At 44.8% G+C, this 23,970-nt stretch overlaps 2 protein-coding genes across 3 annotated transcripts in view; both read left to right on the top strand.

The window, feature by feature from the left end:
• MANBAL (mannosidase beta like) overlaps nt 1-23,970 on the top strand; it is a 353,967-nt gene that overhangs the window by 285,725 nt on the left and 44,272 nt on the right. The gene's annotated exons all lie outside the window — the stretch shown is intronic.
• The window catches only part of RPN2 (ribophorin II), a 29,156-nt gene continuing 21,781 nt past the window's right edge, over nt 16,596-23,970 (top strand). Inside the window, exons 1-5 of one of the 2 annotated variants that reach the window (XM_081867708.1) lie at nt 16,596-16,830; nt 17,923-18,116; nt 21,311-21,406; nt 21,992-22,167; nt 23,288-23,363. In XM_081867708.1, coding sequence (XP_081723834.1) covers nt 16,737-16,830; nt 17,923-18,116; nt 21,311-21,406; nt 21,992-22,167; nt 23,288-23,363 — 636 coding nt within the window. In that variant the 5' untranslated portion in view covers nt 16,596-16,736. The remainder of the gene's footprint in view (nt 16,831-17,922; nt 18,117-21,310; nt 21,407-21,991; nt 22,168-23,287; nt 23,364-23,970) is intronic. The other variant, XM_081867709.1, reaches the window with a different exon arrangement.

Raw genomic sequence — 23,970 nt, 5'->3', positions numbered from 1 at the left:
GATGTTTGCCACCCTGGGCTCTTTAGAGAGGAATGGTGGGCTATAAATTCAATAAATAATAACTAAATTCAATAAATAATTCTATTTCTAGCCAGCCATTTCCACCCCTCCACCACCACCCCTTGCAAATTCTTTCACAAAGCTTGCAGGGGAGAGGATGCCAAAGGGCCTCTGTCCTGGCAAAGAGGATAAAAACAGGAGCCCTTCAGAAAGGAAGCCTAGCCAAGGATGCTCTACCTGTCTGCAGGGTCCCTTTCATCTCTTGAGGCAGACATAGCATGCCAGGCACATTTGGCCACATGAAGCACCTACTGCTGCGGGAAAGAGGCTTAAAAGAAACTTGTGTGCAATTATCATGTAATAGGGCAATGAACCCCAACCTTCCCCACTTTCATCTCTGCCACATTTCATTTGTCAGTGATACAGATGTGCAGCAGATGTTCCCAGGTTATCAGAGAGTCGGTGGGGATGTGCAATAAACGGGGTGGTGGTTCTTAGCAGGGAAATCCTTTGAAGAAATTGGAAGGGAGAGAAATGTAATGTGAACAGAGGAGCTGAATTCTTGCCCTTGCGCACCATTTCCCCTTTCAAACTGCACGTTCAAAGCAGAGGTTTTGGCCCAAAATATATAAAGCTCTCAAAGAAAGAGCCAGTTCAGACATCGCTGGCTTCCCCTTGTGAGGAAGTGCTCACGCAAGTGGATTACGTGCATAAGCAGTGTAACATCAGAAAACAGAATTCATGCAAGATCACCCGCTCCATTGCCATGAATATGAAAAAATTTAACTGTTCTCTACTTGCATTTTAAATAAATTCAGGCATATAGAACACCTCTGACTGTTGCGTGCTAAAACAGCTGTGATGCAGCTCTGTGACTCCCTGTCCTCACTTTTAAGCAATTGCATGGGACTCTGGGATATATGGAGTCAGAGGACCAGCACAGGGTAAAATCAAAATGTCCTGTGGGTTTCAGGAATCAGATGTGCTATACACCTTACATTAACTGTGTATATTTCTTCCAACTCCTTTTTGTGGACATCTCTGGCAAAAGCAGTCAAGCAGTTTGCTCCTGTGATTAGTTTCAGCTGTTCTTCCTAATATTCAACCCAAATCTGCCTACCTGACTTTCAGAATGTTTAAAAGTACAGTTTACCTCGGGTTACATACGCTTCAGGTTACATACGCTTCAGGTTACAGACTCCGCTAACCCAGAAATAGTGCTTCAGGTTAAGAACTTTGCTTCAGGATGAGAACAGAAATTGTGCTCCAGTGGCGCAGCAGCAGCAGGAGGCCCCATTAGCTAAAGTGGTGCTTCAGATTAAGAACAGTTTCAGGTTAATCTGGAACGAATTAAGTACGTAACCAGAGGTATCACTGTACTAGGGGTGTGTTTGGACCCAAAGATTTACCTTTTATCTGCGTGGTTTTGTAAATTCTGATCTGTTTCTGAGTTGTTAAGTACAGTCTTCACTTCAATCTATGTTTCAGCTTTCTGATCCACTCCGTAGAAAACAAAGCTCTCTGGTCCTCATTCATTATGACATGAAAGGAAATTTACAGTCAAAGAAGCCCCTCCAGAGTGGCAAATTGCAGGCAAATAGGTCCAGGGGCTTTCTGTGGGGGAAGTAAAAGGGTTTCACTTACTTCCACAGTCCCTTATGGGGTGGGAACAAGGATTTGTCTGTTTCACACTTAAAATAGTTAAGATGTAGGCAGGTAATGCAAATTCTTGTTTGTACTGTTTTTTTAAAAAAAGTTTTCAGCTTCACAGGAGCCTTTTTTCCTGGTGGTTGTTTGCATTCTCCTATAGGCCTTACAGCCATAAAGACCTTGGCATGTCCCCAACGGGTCCTTACCATGGGAGACAGTCTAGAATGCTGCATGTGAAGTTCTGGAGAATGTCAAGTTTGTTTGTGCATTTGTTTGTTTTGTTAAAGCAGAACAATGCAGCATTAAGGGAAAAAGTTAACTGATGCTTTTAAGTTGTGTCTTTTTTAAAAAAACTCCTCCACTGCTATGATTTTACAAAAAATAAATACCGGTAAATCCAGACTTCTTCAGTGTTGCACAACCTACATTTTGAACAGACTCACTTTTTGGAGAGCCCACAGACCTAGAAAAATATATAGCTATAGAGCACATACAGTACAGAAAATTCAGAAACAACTCAATGGAGGCTTGTGGGGGAAGGAGGCAATCCAATTCAGTATACTGACATCACATTTTGACTTGGGAGTGCTGGGAGATCCCCAAATCATCCTGATTCGCCTACTTGTTTTGTCCCCACACAGAGCCGATGCACACCCCTAATACATACCAGCTTTCTTGTTTTGCTACATTATCTGTCAATTCTGTGAAACCTTAGTCGACTAGGCATTCAGATTCCCAGACATTCAGATTATAAGAGTTTGGGAGCTTGGGAGCTTGATTTGATAATGACTCTCAAAGTTCCCATGATAGGCAAAGTGATTTAATGCAAACTTCCTTTCATCACACCAGTGGCGTAGCGTGGGGGGTGCAAGGGGTGCCAGCCGCACCGGGCGCAACATTTTTGGGGGCGCACTCGGAGCTCTCTGCCCCTACCTGGTCCTGGCTCACTCTCTCTCTCACAGTGCTGGCTGTGCGAATCTGATCCGAGCTGCCGGGTCGCCGCCCACTGTGGAGGGGGAGGGTGCCAGGCGTGCATTGCGGAGCGGAGAGAGAGCGAGGGAGGGACTATCTGGGGGAGGGAAAATGCAGCGGCCGCCCAGCGCAGAGCTGAGCGCAGGAGAGAACTACATCCGACCAGCCCAGTTTTGGAGGGAAGGTGTTAGTTGCGGCGGAGCCCTGGCGCCCCGGGAGGCTGGCCGGGCCGGTAATGGGGCTGGCCGGTGGCGCCGCTGCCATCCTGCGGACAAAAGGGCTGCCGCCCCCGGCCGAGCCCCCCCCCCCCGCGAAACCAGGAGCAGCTCTCTGGTGCTCGAGGGCTTCGCAGGCCCTTCATCTGCCCTCCATTGGCGCCTCAGCCCCCAGCCCTGCCTGCGCGGCTCCTGCGTCTGGGGGCGCGCTCGCGCGGATGGGGTGCCGCTCCCCGCTTGCAAATGGTGCCCGTAAAGTCACATCAGAGACGCCCCCGGGACCCAGTTGCTGCCTTCTTCCCCGCCATGTGATTAAGCCTCGCACTACTTTGTGGCAGTGGTGTAGCGTGGGGGGTGCAGGGGGGCCGGCCGCACCAGCCGCAACATCTGGGGGTTAGGGTTAGGGGGCGCAAATCCACGGGTTAGGGGGCGCAAATTACTTGCCTTGCCCCGGGTGCTGACAACCCACGCTACGCCACTGCATCACACCCATCTGAATGTTTTGCATTTCCCCACTGTGGTAAGTGACAGCGAAACGAGCTGTGATCTTTTCCAGTTTCAACCCTCCCCATCCCTGTTTGGGACCATAAACAAGAACCATAGAGGGTGAGAAGCTCAAACAAATGGGATTGATTTACTCTGCCCCCCAAGTGTTGTTCTTTTCCTGCAGATCCGAGAGACATGAGACCAGATCATGCCTCTTTGCCCACCCCAAAATCCTCAAGAATGTGGCAACTCCAGAGCTTGTACTAGAGAAATTCATATTCTGTAATAATGTTCCAGATTTCTGTGCTGAGAGTGCCTTGGCTATACAGCTACACAGCTGCAAATAGAACGTTTTACGTGCATTTTAAGTTCACTATACAAATGCAACACTTAGATGGTGATGGTGAGCTTATGGCAAATTCAATATCTTTTTTCAAAACGCTTTAAAGAAGCATTTTTACAGTGTTTTTAATGTGTCTAGATTCCACCAAGGGCCGGCAAAAAACAACACCCACTTTGCAGCACCAGTTGGAGGCTGAGAAAGCAGGGAGGCATCTCGACTATTTTTCAGAGGATGAATTTCAAAACTTTTTTTTTAGAAAAAAGATAGAATGGACACTACAGCTAGGTGACTTTAGAACACCATTTATTTACAAATATAAGCTGGTTTGACATCACCAGAACCTGCCTCCCATGACATCACCACCCGGTGACATCCTCAGGTCTCAAGATTGGGACTTGAACTCTGAGAGTCTGAGATGATCCTGACCTAGCATCCCTGCTCCACCATCTTAGTTCAAAATGGCATCCAATTGCATCCAAACATAGACAAAATCCTGCAGCTTCATCTCAGGAACCATCATGGAAAGTTGGCTACGATATCTTAAAAGGTGTCCAAACTGGCACTGCAAACCAACAAATAACTTTCTAAAATATACAGCAAATGATTCTACTGTTCTGCATTGCAGAACCTGAAAGAGTGGGTGCTTTATACATCATTAATGGTCAGTGGAACAACAGCAGTGCCAGGTTGGTGGGTTGATTCATTGCTAAGGCCTTCCTGGCCTGTCATGTGGAACATATAAATGGACTTCTCTTCCTGGCTCATAGTCTATTGATTAGGTGCTAAGCTATTTTCCTGGCCATGTCCACTTGCAAAATGCTAGTGTGAGCTTTGTTCACAACATGGCAGTTGTGCTGTCCTTAATGGTTACTCGCATATAAAAGAGGTGCTTGGCTTCAGAAAAAGCAGAGTTATTGGTCTTGTGACACTTCCTTTCAGCTTTGGGATAACGCAACTGAAATCTCATTTGCAAAGAATTGCTAGTTTTTATATCCTAGGACTTGTTCCTTAGAGGACAATCCACTGGAAATCTCCAATGTGCTTTTAAATTTTTATGACATGTTTCAAATATTCAAAGTGTGTGTGTGTGTGTGTGTGTGTGTGTGTGTGCTGCAAATTCATTTCGATGGGACTTCACTTAAGGTGGAATTCAACATAACACTAAGGAGACTGTTAAGTCAGCACAAGCAATGTTGTTGGCCCAATGCAAAGATCTCCGCTCCCCTCCCTCTACATCCTGTTCTGGGAGTTCTCCCAACCTTCCAGAGTGGTGCAAGGACACGTGGGCAAAGGAAAGAGGGGAAAGCCCCATTGCACAAGCAGGAGTCCTTGCATGGGCTTTTCTCAGGGTAGTTGTATATCAGCCCAAGAACAGGAAATGACCTTGGGGAGTTCTGAAAAGACTGTTAAAGCAAAAGCATCACTCCTTCAGTGGGCCAATGCCAAGCTGAACCATGCAGGAGATGTGTCTGGCCTGCATCATCTGCACTAACTATCTGTTGAAATGGATGCATCTGTGCTGCAGCTTTGTTCTCCTGTACCAACAACTGAACCTGGCTGAAGAGCAACCGAAACATGCTTCACTGTATGCAGATTGAATTCTTCTGAATCCAATCTAGCAGTGAATGACTGAAGCTGCCTTATACTGAGTCAGACCATTGATCCATCTAAGTCCAACTGTCAGCGGTTCTCCAAGGTCTCAGGCCAAGGTTTCCCCTTGCCCTGCTAACTGGGATCCTTTCAAGTAGAGATGCTAAGAACCTGAGTCCTTCTGCATGCAACTAAGGACAGGGACAGCTGCTACTAAGAACAGGGAAGGAGAAATGCAAGTCTAGGAGCCAAACATGGCTCTCCATGTTTCTCGACCCCTGCTACAACCTTCCCGCAGTGTAGGTTTTGTGTTGCATAGGGTGCATTTTCATCATCCTGCAGGGTGGGGTGGCTAAAACACCTTTCTCCTCTTTCCCCTAGTAAGTGTAGGATAACCAGCCTCATATAACCAACATTCTTAAGTCTGGTTAATGCATGAAGGGGTTAATACAATAGAGTAAGCTGTCCTGCCAGGCTTAGCTATGTCTACTTCCCCTCACCTTGGGAGGAAATAGGTAATCAAGCCTAGTGTCCATCACCCCAGTCTACCTCAGAAACTTAATGTGTGAAAAGGCTTGAGCTGGTTGCTCCAGCTCAGGCCGCATGGCTCCCACCAGCCACTCTTGAGTTCCTATATCAATAATTTCAAAACTTTCACCACTTTGTAACTAAGGTTTACAGCCTGTGTTCAGTAGCATGTGAACCTTTGAAGAGAACACTCTTCTAGTGTTCTTAAAACATACAGGTTAATAGTATCTGGTCTGCAAATACTCAAACACACAATTTGTTATACATAGATATATATGACACAACGTCTTTTATAGATGGTTTAAAATGTGTATGTCAATGGCATAGGAGCCAACTCCTAGGGGCCAAGGGGTCTTTGTCCCCCCATAAAATATGTGAGGCCCCCCCAAGTTGATGGACATTGCCATCCAAATGGTGTGTGTGTGCACCGTGTCATGTGATCAATTATATGGGCTGCCCCCCTATTTTATTCATTCAATCATTCGTTCATTCGTTCGTTCGTTCATTCATTAAGTATCTCACCTTTCTCTCAGTGCAGGGCCCAAGGCAGCTCACAGCACAAATTAAAACAGATCCGCTTTGAAAAATAAATAAATGGCTATTTCAACAAGAAAAAATCCTGTGTGGAGGGCTGTAGTTTAGTAGCAGAGAACATGGTTTGCATGCAGAAAGAAGGCACCAGATTCAATCCTTGGCATCTCCAGGCAGAGCTGGAAAAGATTCCTGTCTGAAACCCTAAGCAGCTGCTATCAGACAGTAGACAACAGTGAATACATAGACCTATGATCTGACTTCCTGTAAGGCAACTTCCTAGGAAGAGCAATTCATGGATGTAAGACGGGCACCACAGTTTAACTAACAGATGAATGAACACTTGTTATCAGTGCTCTTTCTTCAGATGTCCATGCCTATACAAAGAGGGGGCTCTTTCTTCTTTTGCAACAATACTCTTGTTGGTTGGTTGGTTGGTTGGTTGGTTGGTATGTATGTATGGCTACTTGTGAGTCTTTTGTGGTATGAACAACAACCCATGTACTCAAGATGCTGCTCAATGTCTATTTTCCAGCAGCGGTTATTGTAGCAGATGCGGCAGGCTCGTTTTCTCCTTCAGTGTGTCATGTTGATAAAGGCCTATTCTCATGCAGATATGGATAGCCAAGTACAAAGCCTATGCACAACTTGCTTCCACGTTTAAGGCAGTATGTATGTGTGTGTGTGTGTGTGTGTGTGTGTGTGTGTCAGGACAAAATACACAGGGACAAGGGTCCCTATTCCTTTCCCATTCCCCACTTCTACATATTTTACAGGGGAAAGTAGCACTTTCAATGGGTCTGTGTATGTGTGGCTCCTGTGAGCAGATACCCATGCAAAACGTTATCCAATAAATGACTGTAAGTAAGGTAATCCCTTCTTAGTACAAGCAAAAGGACATTTTCCAAGCAAAGCCTTCTGCAGGCACCAGCCCAAACTCCACTTTCAACTGGAAGGGAAGGAACAATGTGTGTGTACACACATACATATATAATTTAACACAAAAAAGTATTCCAGCTGCAATTCATCACTGCAAGATCCCCCCCCCATATAATAAGGAAAGCAGATTTGGGCCAGTGCTTAATAATAATAATAATAATAATAATAATAATAATAACCCTAACATTTCTGTTGGCAGGGCAGCCAAAAAGGTCCATTGCCTTACTCAGGCAAGCAGGCAGGCAGGGTTAACAACAAGCTGCTTCAAACCTCTTGGAACAAAAGGTGTCTTTCATAACCCCTTGCATTACAGGGAAAACCATTTTGTGTGTGTTTTCCTTCACTTCCCCCACCCCACTCCCTGCTTTCCGGGCAGCTGCTTAGGACGCTGAGGAAGGCCGCCGAATAGTTGCTGCTGCAAATTCCACAAGAGATAGCACCCTGGAAAAGGAGGTTGGGTTGGAGTGGATAGAGGAAGAAGGAAGGGGGAGAAGGCGATCTTGAAAACTCATTTGCAAAACAGCCTGAGAATGTACTTTTAAAAGAGAGCAGCTTGTGGAAGCCCATTAGCTGCTGCTGTTGCAGGAGCCATGTCAAGGAGCGTTTGCCTGCTGTGTGTTCTGTATTTTTCATAGCCCCATTAGTGCTTGGAAGGGCATCAAGTGAGGAGGGGGAAGCAAGCTGACATTCCTGGTAGAACTAGAGATATTGATCCTAAAAAGGGCATTGTTAAGAGAATTTTTACCAAAGAAGGAAAGCCGTGCGACCCACCACACACACAAACAAGGAGGGGAGAAACTGCGAAGAGGGGGAGTCCTAAAAGCCAACCAGATGCAAAATGTCCCTCCGATGAATCCCGCTGTTCTTTCTCAGAGGCCAGACTGTGGTCTAGGGTTAGGTATTCCACTGGTGCTATAACAATATATGTACATAAAGGATAGATATATCTGGAGAAGCAACACCTGGCAGGGTGAGGATGGGGGAAGAGGAATTGGGGAGGCAAGGGGAGAGAGGGAATGGAAGATGCTCAAAGGGACCACCCAGTGGGTTAAACGGCAAGCTAGCTTACCCATTGATATTACCACAGATGAAAAACCACTGCACAATAGCAAGCTAAGAGCATCTTGCTGAACCAGCCCATGGTTCTGTTTGGTCCAGAGATATGACCCTCCAGATGTTCTTTGACTTCAGCTGCCATCAGTTGTGGTCTGACAAATTAGTGGAAGTCTGTCACATTCCAAAGGCAGGGGAGAGAGATTCCCAGCTGTCAGCAACCATAGCAGTGTTATTTTCTTAAAGCCCCCCCCCCCCCCCCCGCCACTTCCTTTTAGCTTCCAGATGATAGGCCCATTAATGGTAAGCAAATCAGCCAAATCACGGTTACACAGCCTATTAAGAGCTGATTTGGCCATCTTGGCTGATTTCACAGGCATCCCCTGCAAGCTCTGATTTACATATGGAAAGCAGGCTTCAAGAGGTACCCCTTCTGATCCCATGAAACTGTGGACTGGGTATTAATCAGTTCAGTTCCAGGCTGCTAGACCACCCCTCATCTTGGCTAGAAAAATGAGAGCACGAGTTTAAAGGTGAGAAGTAAAATGGCTTTTTATCGCTCTCTCTACTCCAAATCTTTCCCGTCATGCCTGCTGCATGGAGAAATGTTGGTGCTATTAGGAGTTGGAATTTAAGCATTTTTTAATAAAAACAACAACACACACACACACACACAACCTCCCAGCCCCTTGTGTTTACTGAATGTTACTGACAGGAATATGACATCATTAGAAACCAATGGGAAAACTCCATTTCTCTGCTGGTGAGGTCTCCTGCTATTTCACATGGTGTTTTAGCAGCTCAGTAATAGGATACAGATCAAGCACACTCAGTTATCAAAGTGTAGTAAATAAGATTTTAGTAGTCATCTGGCACTTATTTTATATGTTATAGCCATCCTTTAAAAAGAAATTAAAATTCGAGAGTCGGGGTATTTAATGGCACCAGCAGCTTTCTGGCTTTGACTCTCTCTCATCTGATAATAATAAAGGAAATAAATAAACATGCTTCAGTCACAAGGGGAAGGGAAAAAAGAGAGTTTGGTGGTGTAGGGAGTAAGGGTGAGGGAAATTGGATCACTTTTTAGATTTATGGCCAAAAGCAGAAGCCTTAGAAGCTGTAAGGGCGGAAAGGAAGTTATCTGGTACTTTGAAAAAGACCAGCGCCATCTTAAGACTGTCCTCCTCTCATCTGACATCCATGCATTCAGGCAAAGCTATGTATAGAGAGCATGGGCTCTCTGTCTGTCCCTGAGCTCCCTGTGCGGTGCTAGGGCTCTGCTTCAGCATCAGTGAGCCTTGACACCGCCAGGCTCCCTCCTGCTCTCTCCCCCTTCCGTCATTTCCTGTCTGTCTCCTTCTGACTGTTCCCGCTCTGACTCTTCTCCTCCCCAGACTCAAAGGCATTCCTTGGCAGTCCCGTCACAATATGTCAGATGCTACATCTGGTATAAGGGTGTTTCGTTACCTAAAATGCACACTAGCTCTTCAAAAGAGGGGCCATGAGATGCTACCTTCTCTACCTATAGTTCTGGCTCCAAAACTATTGAATCATAGAATCATAGAATCATAGAGTTGGAAGAGACCACAAGGGCCATTGAGTCCAACCCCCTGCCAAGCAGGAAACACCATCAGAGCACTCCTGACATATGGTTGTCAAGCCTCTGCTTAAAGACCTCCAAAGAAGGAGACTCCACCACACTCCTTGGCAGCAAATTCCACTGTCGAACAGCTCTTACTGTCAGGAAGTTCTTCCTAATGTTTAGGTGGAATCTTCTTTCTTGTAGTTTGGAGCCATTGCTCCGTGTCCACTTCTCTGGAGCAGCAGAAAACAACCTTTCTCCCTCCTCTATGTGACATCCTTTTATATATTTGAACATGGCTATCATATCACCCCTTAACCTCCTCTTCTCCAGGCTAAACATGCCCAGCTCCCTTAGCCGTTCCTCATAAGGCATCGTTTCCAGGCCTTTGACCATTTTGGTTGCCCTCCTCTGGACACGTTCCAGTTTGTCAGTGTCCTTCTTGAACTGTGGTGCCCAGAACTGGACACAGTACTCCAGGTGAGGTCTGACCAGAGCAGAATACAGTGGCACTATTACTTCCCTTGATCTAGATGCTATACTCCTATTGATGCAGCCCAGAATTGAATTGGCTTTTTTAGCTGCCGCGTCACACTGTTGGCTCATGTCAAGTTTGTGGTCAACCAAGACTCCTAGATCCTTTTCACATGTACTGCTCTCAAGCCAGGTGTCACCCATCTTGTATTTGTGCCTCTCATTTTTTTTGCCCAAGTGCAATACTTTACATTTCTCCCTGTTAAAATTCATCTTGTTTGTTTTGGCCCAGTTCTCTAATCTGTCAAGGTCATTTTGAAGTGTGATCCTGTCCTCTGGGGTGTTAGCCACCCCTCCCTGTTCCCCAGTAGGCAACTCATGGACCACATCTGGCTATTGATGCTCTCTTATCAGCCTATGCTGCTGTTTATCTTTCCTCTGCTCTCTACCATGTTGTTGTTATCCAACCGACTAACCATCAAGGATACTTCTGCATCTCCTTAGGGCCAAAGTGATGCTGAAGGCTTGTTGCTGTTTGTTGTTGTTTAATCGTTTAGTTGTGTCCAAGTCTTCATGACCCCATGGACCAGAACACGCCAGGCACTCTTGTCTTCCACTGCCTCCTGCAGTTTGGTCAAACTCATGTTGGTAGCTTTGAGAACACTGTCCAACCATCTTGTCCTCTGTCGTCCCCTTCTCCTTGTGCCCTCCATCTTTCCCAACATCAGGGTCTTTTCCAGGGAGTCTTCTCTTCTCATGAGGTGGCCAAAGTATTGGAGCCTCAGCTTCAGGATCTGTCCTTCCAGTGAGCACTCAGGGCTGATTTCCTTCAGAATGGAGAGGTTTGATCTTCTTGCAGTCCATGGGACGCTCAAGAGTCTCCCTTGTCATGGTGAAGGGGCTTGAACAACTCAGAGAAGATGAGCTATGCCGTGCAGGGCCACCCAAGATGGACAGGTCATAGTGGAGAGTTTTGACTAAACGTAATCCACCTGGAGCAGGAACCGGCAAGCCACTTCACTATCCCTGCTAAGAAAACTCCATGGACAAAGACAACAGGCCGAAGGCTGATGGACAAAACTATCCATTTCAGGTTTCTCTCACTTTCTCATTTTTCCAATTCACCACATTTCCACGAGTTTGAGAGTTATTGTTTTCAAAGTGCTCGTGAAACTTTGTCAGCATTTTACGGTGCATTTTCTTTAAATACACATCTTTGCATGCATTTTCACTCAATACAATACCTTGTGTGTGCTATTTTCAACAATGCTTGCAATTCATATGCACTGTCCTCTAACATACAGCTTTTTTGTACACACAAGTTTTGAAGGATAACTTCCTTTTAGTTTGTGTATTCTTCCAGAAAGTGTGAATTAGGTAGGCTTGCATTAAACTGTGAACCAAACTGAATTTTCTCCCCATCCCCTGCGGATGGCATTCCGTATTTACTCACAAAACATCTGTCAACCACATGTTGCCATGGCAACTGAGCACAGCATGCAGCAAGATGCCTGCGCTGGATGTTTGCCAATATATTTTCCCCTCAGCATCCATCTTTGGCATTCTTTAGGGCTGTGAAGCAGTATGGTTAGTTGACTCCAAGCCATGCCTTACTGGAAAAACAATCATAGCTCCTCATTTCCAGAGGGAGGGGGAAGAAAAACCAAGCTCACAACTCTGTTATGCTGTTTGTTTGTTTGTTTGTTTGTTTGTTTTTATTTAACAAAATTTATATACCACTTGATTTTTTAAATAAAACACACACACACACACTTCTAAGTGGATGACAAAAACAAAACATGAACACTATTGATTTTAAAAAGTTACAAACAACTGTTCGAAAACACTCAAAAGATTATTAAAATCAATAGTAACCACAGAGAGATAAAACCCATGCAACGTCTACATGACTGGATAGGCGCACTTAAACAAAAGTAACTAAAAAATTCAAAATATAAACCAAGAAAAATGTTTTAAGCAGGCACCAAAATGAATACAGCACAGGAGCCTGCCTGATGTCAATGGCATCTTGCAAGTAGATATGGAAGTTACTCAGCAGTATCACCTTGAGATCCCCCAACACAACACCAGAGACTCCCTCAGTCAGCTTGGGCAGGGATGCCACTGGGGAAGAGGGTGATTGATTGACCAGCAGCCTCCTTAGCACATCTGGGATGAATGGACATTGCCTTCCAGGTGAACAGATGAGTGGTGGAAGCTGTCATTCCATCTTCTCACTGTAACCTTTCCCCCCTTGCATCAGAATGGGTACCATGAGGCTAGGGCAGGGGTCAGCAACCTTTTTCAGCCATGGGCTGGTCCACCATCCCTCAGACCATGTGGTGGGCCGGACTATATTTGGGTGGGGGGGAATGAATTAATTCCTATGCCCCACAAATAACCCAGAGATGCATTTTAAATAAAAGCACACATTCTACTCATGTGAAAACACGCTGATTCCCGGACTGTCCGCGGGCCGGATTGAGAAGGCGATTGGACCACATCCGGCCCCCGGGCCTTAGTTTGCCTACCCCTGGGCTAGGGCCTTGCAGTTCTTGATTCTGTAAATCCATGACAGACTGCTGGAACATCCTACAACTTTCTTTTCAACCTGCGGGAAGAGAAAAGCAGCAGCACCATACACGCATGTGCTGCATCTCCTGGCTTTTTAAGGCCAGGAAAGGAAGCATGTTTGCATGGTACTCACTCATTTGGCATTTGGGTTTCAGTAACTGATAAGTGTATGTGTGTTAGAGGGTGACATTTTTTCTTCTTCTCAGACTGTACCATGTTTGTATATTATCAGCAAACTTCAGTGTTGCAGGATCAACTTTGGTTTTCACTAGAACCCCGAGGGTGCTGATAATGCCAAGGTTGCAGGTTCGATCCCTATTTCTGCATTGCAGGGGGTTGGACTAGATGTTCCTCAGGGTCCCTTACAGTGCTAAGATGATCCTAAAAAAAAAGATGGCACAAAATCCTTTTCCGGTGTTCCTCTTTGCCATTTTATTTTTTTTAAGGGATTACATTATTTGCATACTCTAAAACAAATTGCAAGGTTTTTATTTATTTTGCAGATAAGAAAATATGCCGAGTGTGACCTATATTCATTGTAGATGGCTGCTGTGGTAGCAGCCCTTCTAAACATATTTATGGAGCTGGAACTTTCCTCTTCTTTTAAATTGCTGCAGGTAAAACAAGGAGCATGTAATTGCAGCACCCTCTCCAGGACAGATCAAGAATTTCATTCCCCTGCTGATTGGTGGGGCGTGAGTGTTTAAAGTTTGGCAGGGCAGATGAGAATTTCAAAACTTTGTTTATTGCTGGAATGTCTTAAATAGTTATTATATATAATAATATTATCCATTTTTAAAGCTGCAATCCTAAACACAATTGCTATGGAGTAAGCCGCATTGAACATAGTGGAGTAAACATCTGAGTGAATGCATAGGATTGTAGCTGTAAGTACTGCTACGTATCCTCAGATGTCAAAATGTACTGAACTAAAAATCTAAGACTGCTAGCCTAACTACAGTAACTCAGAAAAAGCTGAACAGGAGAAACATAATACATATTTATTTTTTACATCTATACTGTTGTGGGTTGGTGGGGTGTCAATCTGGATGGTGCCCTGAGCCCCTTCCAATTCTTGGGATCCTGTGCCCAGTTGGGGGTTAGATTCTTAGAATCTACCAGAGGAGGTTGCTGAACTTATCAGATTGAGGGAAGCCAATGGGTTTAAAACCTTAAGTGAGAGAGACAGTTCCCCTGCATTCAAAGACAGGCTCTGGAAGATTGAGCAGACAAGACCAACAGTGGATCCAACGGTCAAGAAGGAAGTTTCTGCATGTGCTGTAGAGCAGGGGGAGGCAACATAAGGCCCGGGGGCTGGATGCAGCCCTATCACCATCTCAATCCGGCCCGTGGACAGTCCAGGAATCAGCGTGTTTTTACATGAGTAGAATGTGTCCTTTTATTTATAATGCATCTCTGGGTTATTTGTGGGGCACAGGAATTTGTTCATTATTTTTTTCAAAATATAATCCGGCCCACCACATGGTCTGAGGGACGGCCGGCTGAAAAAGGTTGCTGACCCTTGCTTTAGAGGGAAGTGAGGAACAGGTGGGGCTCATCTACCTGGGAAGATATCCCATCTAGGAGAAGGGAAACTCTGATCCCAAACCCCTGCTGCCTTGCAGGATATATTTTGGAGAAGGGAAGGCTAAGGAGTAAACACTACATAAATCTGAAGTGGAGTCCCTAAGACGGTTGGATGGCGCCTTGTATGCCTCCTTCTGGCAGGTCCTGTAGCCAATCTGATGGCAAACATATTGCTCTGCTTTCCTTTGGACCACATCAGCAAGGCTAAGAAGGGGGCCTTGTCATCTAAGCAGCCCAGGACCTCCATGCTCACTTACCAGCCTTGCGCCCCATGTCTGTCACTTCAGTAGCTAACGCAGCTGAAATATATTCGAAGTTGAGAGTAGATTTCATGCTCTTTATTCAGCTCATAGTGGTGAGGAAGAATGAAAGTTCCCCCAAAGTATCTGCTTTATATACATTATTTACACAGTGGGCTGCACGTGATTGGCTAATTATGGGATTCTCCTGTAGGCCAATCAGGTAGTGGATTCACTTCCATCTGGAGCTGGACTGGGTGGCTCTTGCGGACCAATCAGACTGCTGTATTCTGAACCCTATTGTTCTAGGACCAATCAGACTGCTGCATTTTGGATCCTATTCAACTCAGTACATAACAGCAGCGGTTTGACTTCACCCCCCAGAGCTGCACTCTGGGGTCTCAAGACACAGTTTTTAGTCAGGGTTGGCTAAAAATGGAGGCGTTCTTGCTAACTTTCAGAATCTTCTGGAAACCAAGCTGATTTTGTCTGCCTCAGAAATCTGCACCCAAAGTTTCCTTCCTTCTGTATATCACATTCAGTTGTTTCGTCCATATTTTAGGGGGGAATTGGACTTTCCATCTACAGAGCATTAAACGTTGGAAAGTAGATTCTACGGCTGTCTTGAGGAATGTTATCTCATGAATGAACCAGAAAGTTTTGCCATTAGTCACTGAATATTTACATAAAGTTAGGATGTTAATAACAGGTGTCCTGAAAACGTTCCCCCGTTTGTTGGCGTTACAGGAAACTCCCCCCACCCCACCCCAAGGCACACAGCCTGTGTGGTATTTTTTTTCTAGCCCAGGCACATATAAATCTGTTACACAGGCCACAAACAATATTATTGCTTTGGTTTTAAAAATAAAGAAAAGAACTCTTTAAAAAATTGTAACTGGATACAAGTGCAAGCAGTGAACGTTTGGCTAACAGTAACTGAATGACAAATGCAGTAACTCCAAGGAATTCTGGAATTCCGGCTGATGATCTAACATGATGTTCCAGGCTTAACAACCCCCTGTGGTGGGGAGTGAAACTAAGGCCAAGAAATTGCATCGGATGGAATTAAAGCAATCAGCGGCTCGGTCCGGAATTTCAGCTTGAATTCCCAGTTCCAAGTAAGCTGAAAGCCTTTAAAAAGAAAATCAAGCCAAAAGCTCTTTTTTGGCCTTGTTTTGTTTATGCATTTGTGTTCATTCAGACATTTCAAGTCCATTGCAAACATGGCTGTCCCCCCCCCCCCCGAAGTCCTGGGAACTGTAGTTGACCCCCCTCGCAGAGCTACAATTCCCAACACCTTTAACGAACTACGGTTCTCATTGTTCTTTTTGGGGAGGGAGTCATGTGCTTTAAATATGTCGTGTGTACACAGCCAAACAGGAAGAGCCTTGGAGCTCATAGATACCTACACGTGCAGAAATAATCTTGCACTAATGTTGATTATTCCTTGTAGGAGAAGCCGGGTGGCGACAAGAGCACATGCCTTTTCTGCAATGGCTCCTTGCTTGTGGAATGCTCTCTCCAGTGAGGCTCGCCTGTTGCCTCCATTACATATATTTACCTACCGTCCAACTTTTGGGGACGGGAAAACGTGACATCCACGCGCTTTCCTGCTCCGCCCCGCCCCCCTACACCCGAGCCACGCCCCTCCAGCTCATGCCGTTCCAAAGCCTCCCTCCTGCTCTCTTTGAATCTGCCTCCTCCGATGTGAACGACGGAACCCTCAGCCAATCGGCGGAGTACACATCCTCCCAGCCGCTCCTCCCTTTAATTGGAAGCAATGTAGTCGGGGCGTACCATGAACGGAATGGGAAGGGGGGGACACAGAAAGAAGGAGAGGAAAGCAACTGAGCTTTCGCTCCACTTATTTTCCCCGAAGTTCGAATCTCCGTGATTTGCCGTACCGTTTCCTAGGCGCGGAGGGAGCGAGGTAATCGGACGCCGGGGTACTCCGTGAACGGCTGTCGTGATAAATGGTACGTTCCGCAGCTCCGGGCGGAAGTGGGGCTCTCCTTGGACCTTGGCGTGCGGAAGGCGGCGGCGGCGGCAGAATAATGGCGGCCTCGGGTAAGGAGCGGCGCTGAGGTGGCGGCGTCGGCGTGGGGAAGGGGCTGCGGCCCTGTCGAAAGAGCGGCTTCTCTTCGCGCTTGCGGAGGGGCTGGGCCCCGAGGGGCGCAGGGTTCTCCTCAGGGAGGCCTCCGGAGGGGCCCGGGCACGGTCGGAAGGGCCGCTATGGCGCTTTGCCGTTAGGCTTGCGACCCTCTCATTGTCCCCAATACACACACGGGGGTGGGCAAGGCCGGTGAGGAGACTGCAGCGCTCCCTTGCCTTCCTGTAAGCAGGTAGAAATGCAGCCGGTGAAGCCTTCGCCCGGCGCGTCGGTTGCGTGGTAGGAAATGCCGGATTTCTGCCTGTCGAAGACGAAATGAGCCTTGCAGGGAAGCAGCCGGCTCGCGTTGAAATGCAAGCGATGGGCTCTCTCTCCTCTTCCCCAACCCTGGATAATTTCTATGCTGCAGCACAATCGCTGGCAGGATAGAATGCATGCTCTCGGAAGTCTACACTGGTGGCCCATCTGCCACATGGCCAAGCCCAAAGTGTTAACTATGGGTATATGAAGCCCTTTACAACTTGGGGGCAGTTTGCCTACCGGATTGCCCTTACCCATTTCGCAACAGCTTCGAGCAGATGAACTGGCACTTTTATTACAGGTGCCGCATTATACCTGCACCGCATCTGGGTTGCTTTAGTGTGGCGGCACAGACATTTCAGTCAGCTGACCAAGGGACCTTGCTTCTCTTAACCTCCCTTGCCACAGACTGGTAGAAAACAATGGCAGGATGAAAGTGGCATTACATGAACACATACACAAATATCATACAGTTATAGAGAACACATAAACCCTTATACATTAAAAAGGTCAAGATTGATAAAAAGGAATGTAAGGCACAATCATGATATGTGCATCAAATTGTTTTGTTGATTGCACAGTTTGGTGGCCGTGTGGTGAGACCTTCTATCTAAGGTGTCTGATTATAGCTAGGTAGATAGCATAATCACATGCTTCAGTAAAGAAAGCTATTCAGAACACTATATTCTCTAGGGAGACATTAATGAAACACCTATTAAGGTTCTTGCCTCTTTTTTCTTCATTTCCAGGATATCTCACCATTTTCATCTTGGCCTTAATATTTGTGGCCAGCTTACAGGCTCTGACTCCTAGCCATTATCTCACAAAACATGATCTTCAGAGGCTACGAGCTTCTTTGGAGCGTCCCTTTACTGATCTGGAAGGAAGTTATTACTCCATTGTAGGACTGAACAAATTAGGAGGGCAAGTGGCTGATGAAAAGGTAAGAATGTGTCATTGTGGAGTTCAGAAAGTTATCAGGCTATGAAGAATGAGCTGTAAGTATCTGTATATTGGTAAAGCAGCATAGAATCTGTTTAACTCTGGCAGGTAATAGTTGCTTGGTTTGTTAAAGACATTCTCTGCTGCCTGAGCATTTGCAGAGCTCCTGAATCACAGTGCTATGTGGTAATATTAAGAGCATATCCTGTTTTATGTAAAGCAAGGATGGGAAATGTAGTACAATACTGTGGTTGTGATTTTCTCTCTCTTTGTGTGACATGAAGAGAGCAGAGATTGGCAGATAACCACAAAAGAGACAGATTGAGAGAAAGAGAACTAAAACAGACAGTTGCCATAATGCTGCTTTAGAAATACAGTGCAATTTTTTGATTGCTGCTCACCTTGGTTTGTTCCCTCTTTCAGAAGGAGAGGGTGTGTACATAATGGCTTGGGTCCAAAGATACCCTTTTGCAAGCAGAAAGCCTCTTCCTTGGAAAAGAGTTCTCTGTGACAAAAACAGCACATACTTGTTCCATTTGAAAAAGCTTTTGAACAAACATTCTCAAGACCTCTCTATAGCCTTTGAAAGTATGTATGCTACAGCCTTCACCATGTTTCCCAAATTCTGGCATTGCCCTCAATCAATGTGCTGCACTGTGAGAAATCTTTCGCTAGCTAGCTTGTGCAATAGTTCATAAAAAACACATAAACATTTTCTCCTTCTGCTTACAGATCTTTGGATCCAAGCCATTGGAGCTAGATACAGGTGGCATGGGAAGCAGTGACATTCAAAATTCAGAAGTCTTTCCTATGTTGCAATCGGTTATTTATACACACAATCCTATTGAAATCATTGGCACAGTGCACTCCTAAAGCATAGGATGAAAAAGCAAATAATTCAAAAAATGCAGAGGAGGTGTTATATGCTGAGAGAATTGCATCTACAATATTTTACTGTAGTAAACATGACCAACATGTTGTAGAGGCAGCCAGATTTCATCAGGAATACTGTAACTGTTTTGTGACCAGTTTAAATTTTACTAGTGTAGCCATAACAATACTGTCTGTGGGAGTAATTCAGTGTCCAACACCAATAGATAAAATGCATTCACTGTAAATCCCTTCTTCAACGATACAAAAAATGTTAATGATATTTGGACAGCGCTTGGAGATTTTACTACTACCACATGACGCAGAAAGATCAGGAGTTAGTATTGTTCATATGCACTGCTAGGATCTTGCATATGAGTCTTTCAAGAGCAAGAGTATGCAGGAACTGGAAGCGGCTTTGAACAGAGTATTGGGTTAGAAATAGGAAAATGCAAAATTAGATCCCTACTTTCCTACTTGGTCACAAAACTGACCAGATGGCCTTGAGCCACTCACTGTCGTCTCATCTGTTTGGGAACAACAACAATCTTTATTACGGTCCAGAGACCCAACAAATTGTTACAAAGCATCTGTTTGGGAATAATGTAGTGGTGAATAATCTTGTGTACTGTCTTGGGTTCTTGTCTGCTGTCTTGAGCTCCTTAGACATAAGTGAAAGAAAATGTGCTGTTTTTGACAGCATCCTGAGCCCAAGACAGAGTCCACCAAGGTTGTTATAATGCAGCTCCCATTGTTCACCCCACTGCTGGCCATTCATTCCAAATGAAGTTGCCTTTTATTGAATCAGACTGTTGAGCCACTTTGCTCAGTAATGTTTACATTGACAGTGGCTCTTTAGAGTTTCAAGCTGTGGGCTGGAGATAGTTTGCACCTGGACTTTTATGCATGCCAAGCAAGTGCCCTAAACCAAGGTCCTTTCCTGCTGCTTTTTTGTTGCTTTTGCTTATCACTTCTTCAGACTACTTTAAAAATCCAATTGTTGCCTCCTTTTTGCTATTTCAAATAGGTAGCTGTTTTCTGTTGCATTGTAAAAAATATTTTATCTTGTGCTGAAGTTCTTGGGTGTTGTAACAGAGTTCTACCAGTAGATGGTGCCAAGGCTTCCTTTTTGTTCTGTCTTTATGTATGTAGTCTAGTTCCCCAAATGGGGGTAGGGTAGCCAGATTTGCACATTATAGGAATTACTTTAATTACCCCACTTAAATACACCCATTTGATACCTCCTCCCAGTTGCTTTCTGCCTGCTGTCACCAAAATCACACAAACCTGAAGAGGGAACAGCCTCATCCTAGGAAAAAGAGAACCTGCCCACCCCTTACATTTATGCCTGCTTTCACTTGAGACCCAACAGCCACATGAGGAATTGCTATGATGCTGCCTTCCTAATAGAGGTAGCTCAGTAAGTACATCACTGAGCAAGATGGATTCTCGTTTCATGTTGACAGGCCCTTGATTCTCATCCTTGGCAGTGCTGGTGCAAAAGAGCAATAGCTGATAATAAGCAACAGGAGTATCACCTGCTATCCAAGCCCCCACCCCACAGACACCAAAAAACCCTGAAACTGGAACTTGCACATACAAAGCATGTGCTCTTTTAATGAGCTGTATGGTCCCTAGGCCAGTTAATGTATCGGATGGTCCTAGATTTGCACTTAGATTTGTGAGCACTGTCATAGGAACATAGGAAGCAGTCTTAAAACATTGAATCAGATAATTGGCTCATTTAGTTGAGTACATCTACAATGAGTGGTGGTAGCTATCTAAGGTTTCAGACATGGGCGTTCTCAGCCCCACCAGGTGCTTGTACCTGGGACCTTCTGCATTCAAAGTAGATGCTCTGCCACTTTGCCCCTGGCCTTCCACTCTGTGCACTCTGGGCTTTTACTAGAGAAACCACAGTTGTTTAAAAAAGGAACCAGTTTAGGTCTCTCTCTCTCTTTTGCAGGTGACGGGGGACACTGGCACGGTAGAAAGTTCCGTTGTGTTTTGAATGTGGCTTTGGGAAATCAGATGGTGTGGTTGCATCTGATGGTTTGCACAAGTGTTTGTAGTCTTGGGAAATGTATTTGTGAATTCTTCTGTGCTAAAGCCTTTCATTTGTTGTTTGGTCACATTGAATATATTCCTCAGAAATTCTGCATCTAATAACCATTACTATTTTGTTATTGTTTTTTCTCTTTATATTCTTAAGTGACACTTGTGTTCCTTTTTGAATCAGTAGATATCTGTAGATTGAATGTAATACCTGCATGTGTACAGTCAGGGTGGTTGATTTTATATTTCTTTGTGTGTGTGTATGTGCAGGCTGCCTGTAACTTCATAAAATCAAAGGTGGACCCCAATAGTGTCGATTCCCTCTTCTATGCTGCACAGGCCAGCCAGGCGTTGTCTGGATGTGAGGTGAGTTTAATTCTTTGTAGAGGAAATGGTATTAATTCTCCTGTTGTGCACATCCGTCTTTCTGAGACAGGCAAGTCTGAAGAACTCCTTACCCTTACCGTCAAATTGCAATTCATAGGTAAATAGGTAAAGGACCGCTGGATGATTTAAGTCCAGTCCAAGGCCACTATAGTGTTGCAGTGCTCATCTCACTTTCAGGCCGAGGGAGCTGGCGTTTGTCCACAGAAAGCTTTCTGGGTCATGTGCCCAGCATGACTAAACCGCTTCTGGCACAACGAAACACAATGACAGAAACCAGAACACACAGAAACGCCGTTTACCTTCCCGCCACAGCGGTACCTATTTATCTACTTGTACTGGTGTGCTTTCAAACTGCTAGGTTGGCAGGAGCTGGGACAGAGCCACTGGAGCTCACCATGTCATGGGGATTCGAACGGCCAACCTTTTGATTGGCAAACAAGCATCCCTTGCCCTGCAATTCAGAGATGAAATGCTGAGCATTTCTGACCATGGCTTATGAATACTGCAAAACTAACGGTGGGAAAGAGGTCTGTTTAACAATGAGACAATGTTTATCTTTCTTAGATTGCCATTTCAAATGAAACTAGGGAGCTGCTGCTTGCCGCTGTCAGTGAAGATTCCTCCGTCACCCAGATCTACCATGCTGTTGGAGCCCTGAGTGGCTTTGGGCTCCCTCTTGCCTCCCAAGAAGCCCTGACTGCCCTGACTTCTCGTCTCAGCAAGGAAGAGAACGTCTTGGCGTAAGTCTTTTAGGAAATGTAATAGTTAACTTCCTTGCCTGTGGGTTCCTTCTGTCATTCCACTTGCATGCAGCCACTCTGTTTGCATTTGTAATTCACTGGTAAATGTATCTGTATATTTGGAGGTATAATGATAACAAGTTGGTACAGTGGTTAAAAGACTAGGGTTGAAGCTATCGTGTTTTCATTATTGTTTTAGCATAAGCTGTTAACAGCACTGTGGATTAATGCAAGAAATAGTTCCTCGACTTTTGCGGGGAGGGGAGGCTTTGCTATACACATTTCAGTTGTGTTTGTGTGTAGAGAGAGGAGTGGGGGCACAAGTAAGATACATTATTGTAGAGACTATGGCCCAGTTTAGAATAGTGGGCTGGCTTTCTTAGTGGCTACTGAAGCAGGGCCTAGTTTCAAAAGCACTCTGTTCATATCTCTGACAAGCCTACTGGGTGGGGGAGAGAAAGAGAAATGGGCCCGCATCATACAGACTGGTTTCCACCATCAAATTGCACAAATTGTACAGGGAGAGACAATAAGAGGAAGTTTAGGCTTTGTATCTACAGTACAGTATCAATACAAATAAAGTTGAACATTATTTGACTTGATTTTATTTTTATTAATAAAAATACTAATTTTAGGTAGGCTTCTTTCATTGTGCTGTTTTTGATGCCTGCTTAGGACTCTTATTTTTAGATGATCCCAACCAGACATGTAGTTTATTATGTCTACTTGTTTTTAAAGTCCACAGATTTTATTGGTATTTTTATGACTATTTTGTATCACTTATTGTAAGCAGCTTGGATTTTTTTTTTTAATTAAGTGTTGTGTAAATCTTCTTAGTTAGATAAATAAATCTTTAGCTTAGGGTATAATACTGAATTTCTTCCAATTCAATAAGATGTCAGCTAAAGGTCTGTACCATTCCATGCATCCCCTCTGCCAAAGGCACTTTCATTCCCTGACTCAACAGACAGTGATAGTTCGTGGTTTTTATTTGATGTTTCTGTTCTTGGCGAATATCTTTGACACCTCTGATGAGGCCAGTAGTCTGCTCTTAACTGGTGAAAATTATATCTGTATCTAGTCTTTTCTCCTCCTCATACTCTGGTTTCTGTTGTTTCAGAACAATTCAGGCTTTGCAGACTGCTTCATACTTGTCCCAGCAAGCTGACTTAAGAGGCATTGTAGAAGAGATAGAGGTATTTATTACAGGTGTCTGTTTATTTTTATGACCCACCCTTCAGCTCAGAAAGCCCCAACATGACCCAAAATATAAAATCAGTTAAAAACCATGCTGTAAAACAGTTAAATTTATTACAAAACCATGCAAAGATACAGGAAAGATCAAACAGCACTCAGCTTCCATCCATTCCAAATGCTTGATGGAAAGAAGAGTCTGCTTTCCAAAAACACAACCAGGCAAGTCGTCTCTCAGTCAGGGAACGGCATTCCATAATTTGGGGCCAATACGGAGAATCTCCTGTTCCTGTTAAAAGATAACCAAGGTTCCACAAATGATGGAATTTGTGAATGACACATCCACACCATACATTTAAAGTGCATGTATACCACTGTAACAGTCATGCTCCCCGCCCCCCAAAAAATATTCTGGGAGCTGTGGTTTGTCCCTCAAAGCTACAGTTCCAAGCACCATTAAGAAACTACAGGATTCTTTAAAATCCATGTGCTTTAAATATATTGTGTGCATTTGACCTAACTGTCTAACTTGACAGTCACATACTTCACTCCAGCTTTCCTTCAAAAAGCAACTTTATCCTCTAGACAGTAATTAAATGGCTTTGATGA

This window comes from Podarcis erhardii (genome assembly GCF_964252035.2).
Source record: "Podarcis erhardii genome assembly, chromosome: 6".
In the NCBI taxonomy this organism is placed as follows: Eukaryota; Metazoa; Chordata; class Lepidosauria; order Squamata; family Lacertidae; genus Podarcis; species Podarcis erhardii.
Note: the sequence above shows the minus strand (reverse complement) of the source record. Positions and strands in the feature narration are given on the sequence as shown.